The sequence below is a fragment of the Anomaloglossus baeobatrachus genome, chromosome 1 (genome assembly GCF_048569485.1).
Source record: "Anomaloglossus baeobatrachus isolate aAnoBae1 chromosome 1, aAnoBae1.hap1, whole genome shotgun sequence".
Lineage (NCBI taxonomy): Eukaryota > Metazoa > Chordata > Amphibia > Anura > Aromobatidae > Anomaloglossus > Anomaloglossus baeobatrachus.
The window spans coordinates 688083813-688096515 of record NC_134353.1 but is presented as its reverse complement, the minus strand read 5'-3'; the positions used below and the strand labels follow the sequence as shown (position 1 = coordinate 688096515).

Genomic DNA, 12703 nt, shown 5'->3' with positions numbered 1-12703 from the left:
TAAAGAGTGATCATAATGCTTGTTCCTGAATACCAGCCGCTGTCCGGTATTCAGGAACATCACTGATCACCCAACAGACAAGCAAAACACTTGTTCATTGGGTAATCAATGCATAATCACGGCATAAAAATCATTAACATAAGGCTGTATGGGGATAGAGCGATCGTATTAATGATCCTTCTTCCACATATTTGTCAGCATGTAATGAGCCAGTAGACAAGCGCCTAAAACCTCTAAAAGGGCCCTTATATTAGAAGAGGGTCTAATTCAAAGCTCACAATATGGCTGCATTTCCGGTTGTAACTTTTCCACAACTGAATGATCTATATAATTGCTGGGTTCAAACGTCACCAAGGACAACATCTGCAAGGAGTTTGTATGTTCTCCCCGTGTTTGTCTGGGTTTCTCCCTGGGTGTGTAAAATATATATACACACACACTGTGTGCAGTTATTAGGGAAATTAGTATTTTGATCACATGATAATTTTTATACATGTTGTCCTACTCCAAGCTGTATAGGCTTGAGAGCCAACTACCAATTAAGTAAATTAGGTGATGTGCATCTCTGTAATGAGAAGGGGTGTGGTGTCATGACAACAACACCCTATATAAGGTGTACTTAATTATTAGGCAACTTCCTTTCCTTTGGCAAAATGGGTCAGAAGAGAGATTTGACGGCTCTGAAAAGTCCAAAATTGTGAGATGTCTTGCAGAGGGATGCAGCAGTCTTGAAACTACTAATCTTTGAAGCATGATCACAGAACAATCAAGCGTTTCATGGCAAATAGCCAACAGGGTTGCAAGAAGCGTGTTGGGCAAAAAAGGAGCAAAATAACTGCCCATGAATTGAGGACAATTAAGCGTGAAGCTGCCAAGATGCCATTTGACACCAGTTTAGCCATATTTCAGAGCTGCAACGTTACTGGAGTATCAAAATGCACAAGGTGTGCCATACTCAGGAACATGGCCAAGGTAAGGACGGCTGAAAAACAACCACCTTTGAACAAGAAACATAAGATAAAAACTACAAGACTGGGCCAAGAAATATCTTAAGACCGATTTTTCAAAGGTTTTATGGCCTGATGAAATGAGAGTGACTCTTGATGGGCTAGATGGATGGGCCAGAGGCTGGATCAGTAAAAGGCAGAGAGCTCCACTCCGACTCAGATGCCAGCAAGGTGGAGGTGGGTACTGGTATGGGCTGGTATCATCAAAGATGAACTTGTGGGACCTTTTCGGGTTGAGGATGGAGTGAAGCTCAACTCCCAGACCTACTGCCAGTTTCTGGAAGACAACTTCTTCAAGCAGTGGTACAGGAAGAAGTCGGTATCGTTCAAGAAAAACATGATTTTCATGCAGCACAATGCTCCATCACATTCATCCAACTACTCCACAGCATGGCTGGCCAGTAAAGGCCTAAAAGATGAAAAAATAATGACATGGCCCCCTTGTTCACCTGATCTGCACCCCATAGATAACCTGTGGTCCCTCATAAAATGTGAGATCTACAGGGAGGGAAAACAGTACACCTCTCGGAACAGTGTCTGGGAGGCTGTGGTGGCTGCTGCACGCAATGTTGATCGTAAACAAATCAAGCAACTGACAATCTATGGATGGTAGGCTGTTGAGTGTCATCTTAAAGAAAGGTGGCTATATTGGTCACTCATTTTTTTGGGTTTTGTTTTTGCGTGTCAGACATGTTTATTTCTACATTTTGTGCAGTTATATTGGTTTACCTGGTGAAAATAAACAAGTGAGATGGGAATATATTTGGTTTTTATTAAGTTGCCTAATAATTCTGCACACTAATAGTTACCTGCAAAAACAGATATCCTCCAAAGATAGCCAAATCTAAAAAAAAAACCACTCAAACTTCCAAAAATGTTAAGCTTTGATATTTATGAGTCTTTTGGGTTGATTGAGAACATAGTTTTTGATCAATAATTAAAAAAATTCTCTAAAATACAACTTGCCTAATAATTCTGCACACTGGGTGTATATATATATATATATGTGTATATATATATATATATATATATATATATATATATATATATATATATATGTATGTGTATATATATATATATATAAATACTAGCTGTACTACCCGGCTTCGCCCGGGTTAATAACTGCTTTTAACAAAATAGAATGTATTAACAAAAATGTATTCTGCACACAAAAACCACAAAACAAATAGATATAAATGTAATTATTAAATTGTTTATTTAAATTGGCCAAGTGCTGTGAAGTAATCTTCTACTCCTTATTCGAGAGCCTTTTGATAGACCACATTCTTAGTTCTTCCTTCAGGTGAAAAGACGAATAGATTTTTGGCTGTTCCAACTCTTGAACAGGCCACATAAAGTTGACCATGAGAAAAGCATGGAAATTGTAAATCAATTCCAACTCGGAAATAGCAATTCTCTTAGTGGCAAGTCAACCTTCTCTCTGCTGAGATGACTCACTGGCTCTTGAGGAAGCAGCTCTTGTTTTCATATCTGCAAGCCTCGCTTCCCTTTCGTCAGAAAGTTCATTGGCTCTTGAGGAAGCAGCTCTTGTTTTCATACTGTGTGTGTAATTTTATATATAAAATTACACACACAGCCTGTGTGTGCCTGTGAAAAAAACAATACCCATGTCATCAGTGTTTTGGATCAGTAAGTCATCCGTGTGTCGGTTTTATCATAAGTGAGTCATCGGTGTTTCTCCAGTATGGATAAAGAAAGAGTAAGGCCCTGTGCCCACAGTGCTTTTTTTTCAGCACAAAAAAAGCAGCTTTTTTCTGTGCTTCTTTTCATGCTTTCATGCTTTTTTTCTTGCTTCTTTTAATGCTTCTTTTCATGCTTCTTTTCATGCTTTTTTTCATGCTTTCATGCTTTTTTTCCTGCTTTTTTTCATGCTTCTTTTCATGCTTTTTTTGTTACTATTGAATGCTTGTTTCAGCTCATTAAAGTTGGATATGAAAATAAAGGTGTTCTGATATCATTTCCTTCTTCAACCCATTTTCTTCAATCTCCATTTTGGAATAAAAGTGACAGGAAAATGATGATCCATTAGATCGTTTACCAGCGCCGGTATTCACCAGCTCATGCAGGTGAATAGCGGCGCCGGGAATCAGGTACTCAGAGATCACTGTTGCTATAGTAACTCGCTCATTAGGTTACTATGGCAACGGTGGCAGCGGTGATGTCACCGCTTACCAACCCGCAGTCTCTGCTCACTCATTGACTGATTAGACAGCACGAGGAGCAGAAGCGTTCTTGCTCCCCCATGCTTCCTGATGTAGCAGAGCTAGATCGGTGACAGAAGACCAGGATCGAGGAGGGGTGAGAGGGAGTAATAAAGATGGAGTCCCTGTGTCTGTGTATTTATTTCTAATAAAGTATTTTTTTCTGTGTGGTGTAACCCTTCATTGGAGATTCTAAATGGCCGGGTCAAACTTGGCCTGACAATAAGAATCTCGGACTTAATACCAGCTGGTAAAACAAAGCTGGTATTAACCCCTTATTACCCAGCGTGCGACCCGACACCAGGTCCGCTGGGAGAGTTGGACACAGCGCCAAAAGATGGCACTTCTATGAAAGCACCATTTTCTGGGGCAGCTGCAGACTGCAATACGCAGCAGGGGGCCCAGAAAGCTTGGGCCACTCTGCGCTGCAGATTCCAGTCCCTAGCTGTCTGGTTGTACCTGGCTGGACACAAAAATTGGGCGAAGCCCACGTCATTTTTTTTTAGATTTTTGGCAAAAAAACTCAAGGAAAAAGGGCTTCCCTGGATTTTTCATTGCCAGTGAAGGTAACACCAAGCAGGAGGGGTTAGCAGCCAGTAGCTGTTTAAGTTACCCTAGCAATAGAAAATGCAGAGAGAGCCTAAGCATTTTTTTTTACCCCTAACCCTTTTGGGTTATGTGTTTGTTTTTTTTTTAATGAATTAAAAAAAAATCGACATGGGCTTCGCCATATTTTTGTATGCCAGCCAGGTACAGCAGGCAGGTACGGGTGGCCTCCAACCCCCAGCTGCCTATTTGTACCCAGCTGGGAACCAAAAATATAGGGAAGCCCTTTTTTCAATTATTTCATGAATTTCATAAAATAATTAAAAAAAAAAAACGACATGGGCTTCGCCCAATTTATGTGTCCAGCCAGGTACAACTAGGCAGCTGGGGACTGGAATCCGCAGTACAGGGTGGCCCAAGCTTTCTGGGCCCCCCCACTGCGAATTGCAGTCCGCAGCTGCCCCAGAAAATGGCGCATTCATAGGAAGCGCCATCTTCTGGTGCTGTATCCAACTCTTCCAGCAGCCCTGGTCTCGGGTGGCTCACTGGGTAATAATGGGGTTAGGGACAGCTTTGTATTATCAGCTGGCCCTAAGCCTGAAATTCATGGTGTCACGCCAATATTAGACATAGCCGCCATGAATTTCAAGTAAAGAAAAAAAAAACACAACACAGAGAAAAATATTTTTATTAGAAATAAAACACAACACAATTAGTGACTCCATCTTTATTGAACTAAAGAACCCCCCTCCGCCGTAGTCCTGGGTCGAGGGTCCCGCGATGTCCAATCCGGATCCAATATCATCTGATTGAAAGGCAAACTGATCAGATGATGACACATCATCTGATCGGTTTGCCTTCTGATCAGATGATATTGTATTCAGGTCTTTGAACCTGACACAGGTTCAAGGACCTGAAACAGATTACACATCAGCTGATTGTCTAAAAGTCTCATGGGCTCCAGGACCCGCTGGTAAGCAGCTGATGCTATCACCTAATAGCATCATCCCATCGTTTATGTCCAGGGAAGATCAGCTGATTCATCATCTGGTAGTTAAAAAGCCGGCAGGCTTTTCACCGCTGGACATAAACAATCAGCTGCTTACCGGCAGGTCCTGGAGCCCATCGGACGTGACCCAGGAGACTGCAGAGATGTGAGTAAGGTGAAGAGTTAATTCCAGCGGCGGATCTCCTACATGAACTGTATTCAACTTGTGACATTCCCTGACCTCCCTGTAGAGTGGTGTCGGTAAAACACTGCAAGAATACTGAATGTCTGGTGCATGGCAAAAGGTGAACACAGTTCATGCAGGAGGATCACCGGGGTTTTTCGGGGTTCACCTTGACGTCAGCGGGGGTTGCCTGCATTTATGTGGCATAGGCTGTGCACCAGGCATTCAGTATTCTTGCGGTGTTTTACCGCGACATCTCTTTGCAGGGAAGTCCGGGGATGTCAGGAGGTGAATATAATTCATGCTGGAGAATTACCTGGGGCTTTCCTGGAGATCCCCCGCTGGGATGAACTATTCACCTTGTGACGTCAGCGGGGGTCCCTGCATTGTTTAATGCCACAGGTCACTGCAGAGAAGTTCCGGATGTCACAATGTGAATACAATTCATGCAGGGGGATTACCGAGCAATGCCGCCCACATTCTTGGAGATCCCCGCTGGGATGAACTCTTTACATTGTGACATCAGCGGCAGTCCATGCATTGCTTACCGCGACACCTCGCTGTATAAGTTCCGGGATGTCACAAGGTGAATACAATTCATACAGGGGGATTACTGTGGGATTTCCTGGAGATCCCCCGCTGTGATGAACTCTTTACCTTGTGACGTCAGCGGGGGTCCCTGCAGAGGTGTCGCGCTAAACAATGCTAATGCTAATTGCTAAACAATGCTAATAAGATAACAGCTCCTGACGCTGGCTATGTGGCTTTCTTCTATGAAGGAATCTACATAGCCATAGCTTTCTTTTCTCCCTAAAAACGCCCAAACGCATAAAATATAAAGCAACGTGGGCATTACACATGCGTTTTTTCTTGCTTTTTTCCCTGACTCCATTGAAGTCAATTGGGGAAAAAAGCAGGAAAAAACGCTAAAACAATTGACATGTTGCTTCTTTTTTCAGCAAGAAAAAAAGCAACTGAAAAAGAAGCAACGTGGGCACAGCAAGTCCTGATTCTCATAGACTTTGCTGGGATGCTTTTTCCTTGCTTTTATTGATTAAAAAAAGCAATGAAAAACGCTAGAAAAAACGCTGTAAAAACGCCCTGTGGGCACAAGGCCTAAAATTACAAAGCTTCTCCTATACTTTGCAATGTTCAATACGTTAATCACATGGATGGCACACAGATGCCATCCGTGTGCCATTCATGTTTATTCACAGACACATAGACTTATATTGGCCTGTTTCAACCATGCTGCCTCTAAAAACTGGACATGTCTCCGTGTGGTTTGCATAGGCATGGTTCGCGTAAAATTAATTACATGTGAGCAGCCCCATAGGTTATAAAGGGTTTGTGTGATATCCGTGAAAAAAAATAGATACCACACGTACTGGAAACACTAATGTGTGAAGAAGACCTTAAAAAACTCCTGAGTTGCTTTCGCAGTAAGTGTTGTCCATCTGTACTGTGATGTGTCATCCAACCTTGCTGCATTTGGTTGAATCTGAGCAGAAAGTATTGTCCTGTACCCTGCAGATTTCATCAGGCTGCTTCTATCCTCAGTCACATCATAAATAAACACTAGTTACCCAGTGCCATAGGAAGACATGAATGTCCATGCCATCACACTGCCTCACCATGTGTTATAGAGGATGTGGTATGCTTTGGATCAAGAGCCGTTCGAAGCCTTTTCCATACTTATGGTACAAAATGCTTTTCCAGAAACTGGCTGAATTCTTTAGAAGTATTTGGCAAAGTTTAAACTAGCCTTTCTATGTTTAAGGCTGATTAATGATTGGCATCTTGTGGTGAACTCTTTGTATTTGCTCTCATGAAGTCTTCTCTTTATGGTACTCTTAGGTCCTGAAACGCCTATTTCTTGGAGAATGTTCATCACTTGGGTGGATGTTGTGAGGGGGGGTTTCTTCACAATGGAAAGGATTCTGCGATCATCCATCACTCTTGTCTTCTGTGGTCATAAAGGCCTTTTTGAGTTCCCAAGCTCATCAGTGCTTTCTTTTTTTTTTTTGCAGAATGTACCAAACTGTTGATTTGGCTACTCCTAATATTTCTGCTATCTCTCTAATGGACTTCTTTTTTTCAGTCTAATGATGGTCTGTTTCTCCTCCATTGAGAGCTCATTTGACTGCAAAGTGTGGGATTACAATGGCTTCCAAATGGAAATACCCCATCTGGAATCATCTCCAGACCTTTTTCCTGCTTAACTGATGACAGATTAATGAGGTAATAGCCCATGTAGCATATTACAGAGCTTTTGAGTTAATTGTCCAATTACATTTGGTCCCTTGAAAAAGAGACAGCTACATATTAAAGAGCTGTAATTCCTAAACCATCAATCCAATTAGGATGTAAATATCCTAAAATTAAAGAAAGTCTGCACTTTAATCTCATATTGATTATATAACGGTATCTTGAATAGGTTTTGGTAAACAGCTAAAATGCCAAAACTTGTGTCACTTTCTAAATATTTCTAAACCTAAATGTAAATTCAGTAAATTCCTTTGTAAATAAATAGTTTTTTTAAAGGGATATTCCAGTCATAAAAGAAATATTTAATTAAGCAGATTATGTGTAAGTAAATATTTTTTACAGCTATTGAAAATTATGCTTATGTAAAAAAATAATCACCTTTTCATCTTCTGGACTAGGCCCCTTTGGTCATTATTTTAGTGAGTTTTATTAGTCCATCACAGGGGCCACGATATGAAGGGAATAACCCTTTAAATTACTTAAAAGTGAATAGCCTACTAATAACTAATACCCGTGTCTGATCTTACCTTAATACAAGTTCTTTTGAACATGTCAGAATTTCCCCCAAGCTTGATGGATAAATTTGGCATATTTGTCTTCACTGCAGAGTATAGATCATCAAACTGTTTATTTACAACAATATCCTAAAATAATAATAAAAAAAACCAAATCCATGCATTTACACACATAAATGACTATGATTTAAAGAAGGTGAACACTGGATGCAATATCACTAATAATTAGGGATGAACAGGCTTGTGGATGTTCGGGTATGCTGGGTTCGGCCACACTTTAGTGAAAAGTTTGGGTTGGTTCCCGGACTTGATCCAAACTTGACCCTGGAACCCATATAATTCAATAGGGACCCGAATTTTGATGCTGTCAAAGGTCTGTAAAATGGTTGTAGTAAGGGCTAGGGGCCTACAAAAGGAGAAAAGGAAGCAAAATGGCCCTCAGCTGTCTACTTTACTCTGGCTGGTTATCAAAAATAGACAGGATCCCACGCCATTTTCTTACATTTCTCACGCTCGAGAAATTCCGTACCTGCTGCCAACCGGGAGTAACCTATGAAGTCTTGTTCCTAGAATGAGGTTCCACAGGATTCGCTGGACATCGTGGAACATTACACTATTGAATTACATTGTAACTTCAAAGGTTTTTTAAATTAATACATTGGTGAAAGAGGGAGTGTGGGGAAGTCTTTATTCAAATAAAAAAATGTTTCCTGTGTTTGCTCTCTATTATTAACCCCTGGGCTTGATGCTGTCAATTCACAGCTGACATCAACCCCAAAAATATTGCCTCGACTGCCATCGTGCCAGGGCCATTGGGAAGAGCCAGCCAAAGCACTAGAATTGGCACATCTACTGCATGCACCACTACTGGGGCAGTTGAGGGCTGCTATTTTTAGGCTGAAAAGGGCCAAATAACCAGGGGCCTTCCCACTTTATAATACCAGCCCCTATCTGTCTGCTTTACCTTGCTTGGCTGGTAATCAAAAATAAGGGGGACACCACTCAGTTTTTTTACATGATTTAGTTAGAAATTAATAATTTTAAAAAATGACTTGGGATCCCCCTTATTTTACTCAGCAGCATTCCTATGCTGAAAGTTTGTTTAAACAAGCTTTATTCAGCATCCAAACAGCATCCGAACCCGGACATGGCCTTCTGTAAGAAGTTCGTTTTTGAGCCCCGGACACTAGGTGTCTAGTACGAACCCCGAACTTTACTGTTTGGGCTCACTCATCCTTACTAATAATATAAAGCACAAAAGGTCTCATCTTTCTTCTTCACGTACAGTCACATGGCAATCTAAAGTGACATACACTGATATCTCCCATAGGAGTCTACTGTAAAATTAAAAGCACCACATAGTGCCCTGAAGTATTAAGAAACACCCTCGGCATACATCGGATTAGTTAGGCCATATAGATCAGTTTAGCTATCATGAAAATTAATTAAAATGTGCTATTCGCTATATGTGAAGTTGGTCTGGTGCGCAAAAAAGCATAAAACTTAAAAAGTGGTAGTCCGGTTTCAGAAAATCTTGGTCTCTGGGTGCAGTTTGTTTTTAAAAAACAAAATAAACCATCTTTTCTCACCCTCCCCGGGTACAGCACCAAGCCTCTGCCACTGTTTCCAGTGTCCGGTATTAGCTGTGCCACTGACTGCACATCGACAGCACGTCAGCTTGTCAGTGAGCTCAGTAGATTTGAACGGGGAGTTCTGTCTATATGGGCAGACCTGATGAGCTCACTGTTTGGGTGCCATGCTGTTAATTTTATAGCAGCAACACAGCCAATACCGGACATTGGGTGTAGTGACACACCTTCAGCACTAGACCCATGGAGGTGAAGTAAAACCCAGTTTTGTTTTATTTTGCCCATAACCTTTCTAAATGTGCAGATATCAACGTCTAAATCAGGTAGCAATGTCATAAAACACTTTTTCCTAAAGATATTTTGCATACAATAAAGAAATTCTGTAAAAAAAAAAAAAAAGAACACTAAAATGTATTTCCCATAGAATCCACTATATTATGTTTTATGAACAGTTTATAAAATGAAATTCTCTTTTTAATTGATTATGGTTATTTCTCTAATCTACTTACAGAGAAATCAAGTGACTCTATAGCCGACTCGGAGTTTGATTGAATTGCCTTTAAAATGGCAAAGCATCCATCGCTCTGTATTGGATTTCTGGCCATCTAAAAAAAGTGATAGAAAAAAATTAGAAATTCTAATAAAACAAGACAACATATAAAGTAAACATATTAAAAATGATGTCTAAACGTGAAACATTTTATGAAATATGGATTTGGAAAACTGTATGAGACATGAGGCTACATGATATCTCTCCCTAACCCAATGTTAGACTGGTGCTACATCATGAAATAGCCTGCAATACACAAGTATTGATTGTATCAGATCCATTGACTGACAGAATGGTTGTGATACAGAATACCCCAGAAGGGAAAAGTAAGAATTAATCCTATCGCTAATTATTTTTCCAAGAGTCCATCATGCAGCACAAAGTCTTTCTTGTCCTCTATAAGGACAGGAAAACACATGAGATGGTTAAAAGGCCTCTCCCTCTCGCACCCATCGGTGCCTTTTCTAAGTACTACACCATGATAGATACACGTTAATTTTATTAAATTTCCTTCTATAGATGCTAAATCACATAAGCATAAGGAAATCAAGGGATGGAATGTAAGAGTGCTGTCATGATGGACTCCTGTAAGTAGGACTATTTCCTACGTTCCAGGATGTCCCTCCTGACAACACCACAGGAGATTACTAAAGTAAAGTATTGGGGTGGGATAAGAGTTTGGAGGACTTTCCACCCAATGGCAATCTGTTGAATAGAAAGTACGTTCAATTTATAGTGTTTGCAACATGTGTTAAAACTGGACCATGTCACTGCTTTACATTCTGTTCCACAAGGCTCCTGCTCTCACAGCATAAGAAGTGGAGATTGCTCTTGTTGAATGAGCACTCATAACCTCTGGAGATGTCTACCCCCTGCAGAATACGCCAAACGGATTGCAGACCTGACCCATCTAGCTAGAGTTGATTTGAAGCTTTTTTTCCCCCTGTTCCTACCCCTGAATAGAATGAAGAGATTCAAGTCCAGCCTCCAGTCCTAGGTAGCCTCTAAATAGCATAGCACTTCCTGTTTATTATCCAAGAAGTGAAATAAATATTCCTTCTGACACTCAGGATGCTGAAAAAAGGAGGGCAGGAAAATCTCCTCATTCATATTGATCATTGATAACACTTTGGGGAGAAAAGTCAGGTCTAATTTTAGAATTTTACGATCTTTCAGGATCTGAAGGTACGTGTCTTAGACTGAACAGTGCCTGAATCTCCCCTATCCTTTTTGCGGAAGTAATGGCTGCCAAAAAAGCCATCTTTAGGGAAAGATTGCTAATACTTATCTGTTCTCTGGGTTCGCAGAGCATTCAGTATTAAGTTTAAATCCTAAGGGGGTACGGACTTCCTTACCGTGTGCCTTAGTCTTTGGATTACTGTCCCTCTCTACTCTTTTTTTAGTAGCTCCACCTGCCCATTTTCCCCATCCTTCTATATTTTCGTTTCTGAGAAGGGTAAGATCACTAAAGGACTGAGATCTTCTCGGTCTTTCCTCCGGATAACCCTTTTTGGTATCCGAGGCCTTCTTTAAGATATCTTCTAAGACCAGCCCAAATATTATCAGACCTGAAAAGGGGATAGAGCACAATTTATTCTTGGAATGGTTGTCACCAAGACCAGTTTTTTAGCCAGAATGCTCTTTGGCGTGGTTGTCGATCCATAAGTGTACAGTACTTGCTACAGAGGTGGCCGCTATATTTCCTCTAAATTATACCTGCAGAGGCTTTCCAGGCTCTTATTAGCAGCCCGTCTGTTTTACCATCTATAGGGTCTCGAAACCTCAATATTCAAATGGGATAGAGGATTTCTTAGTTATTCTGTCCATTGCATCGTCAATCTTTGGGACCTCCTCCCTGACATTGATATCCTCCGGTTTGAATGGTAGACAGATCTTGAAGTCTCTTGGTATAATCAACCTCTTTTCTGCATCTTCCCATTTGTCCATAATCATAGCCTGAGTAGGTTTGTTGATGGGGAAAATCCTATTTCTCTGGGTTCAGAGGTGCCCAAACATTCCGTCTTGAATAGACTCGGTCCTCTGCTCATCTTCAACCTTCATGGTGCTCCAGACCGCTCGCAGATGCTCATCCGTCAATTGCCCGTCTTCCTGATCAGAAAAGAAAGACTGTTCGCTCTAATCTGAGCTTAACGCAATTTTCCCATCTTGGCCACTTATGCCGAGAAGCAGTCTGTGCTTCTGGGACACCATGTTAGAAATTGTAGCCTGCACTGAAAGTAGGATTACTCAAGCTTAACAATTTTTGAAATATATTCTGAGCAAGACTAGTTCTTATACGCATCTGGTAACTTTATATTACACATAGCACATCTCCTAGCTTTTAGCTAAACCTTCCTGTTTTCTCTTTTGTCCTTTGTAACAGATCCAGCAGAGGATCCCCTGTCCTAAAATTAAATTGGAAAGGGAACGCTAAGAACCATGGAAACTAGGAGGTTAAACCTGTCATATAAACCACTTACATGTACTGGGGCCTCCTCTGAGAGCACATTTGAATGGGCGAGTCCTCCATTCCATGATCATTAGTGAAAGGAATGCATTACCACAGGAAGAAGAGCGCCCTTAATGGAGGCAAGTGGCAAAGACTAGGAGCTTTGTCCCACTCCACTGGATTTAGGCTGAGGGACTTCAATTCAGAAGGTGTCAGCCGTGGGCTTCTCGACAGTGGGAAGGAGAGGCTGAACCCTCCAATCCTCCTGGGCCTGCCTGAAGGTGACATTGCGTTCCAGCACCACTCCCCTGTGTCTGCCCTCATGAGGACAGGGAAAAACAATGTTAGCTGGCGGTGGGAAGGGCCTTTTAACGTCTCATGTGCT

General features: G+C 41.3%; 1 protein-coding gene across 2 annotated transcripts in view; it reads right to left on the bottom strand.

Annotated features, from left to right (window-relative positions):
* LRRC74B (leucine rich repeat containing 74B) overlaps positions 1–12703 on the bottom strand; it is a 61161-nt gene that overhangs the window by 15775 nt on the left and 32683 nt on the right. For both annotated transcript variants that reach the window (XM_075320163.1, XM_075320173.1), the window contains exons 9-10: positions 9829–9924; positions 7743–7859 (exon numbers count right to left, since the gene is read on the bottom strand). In XM_075320163.1, coding sequence (XP_075176278.1) covers positions 7743–7859; positions 9829–9924 — 213 coding nt within the window. The remainder of the gene's footprint in view (positions 1–7742; positions 7860–9828; positions 9925–12703) is intronic.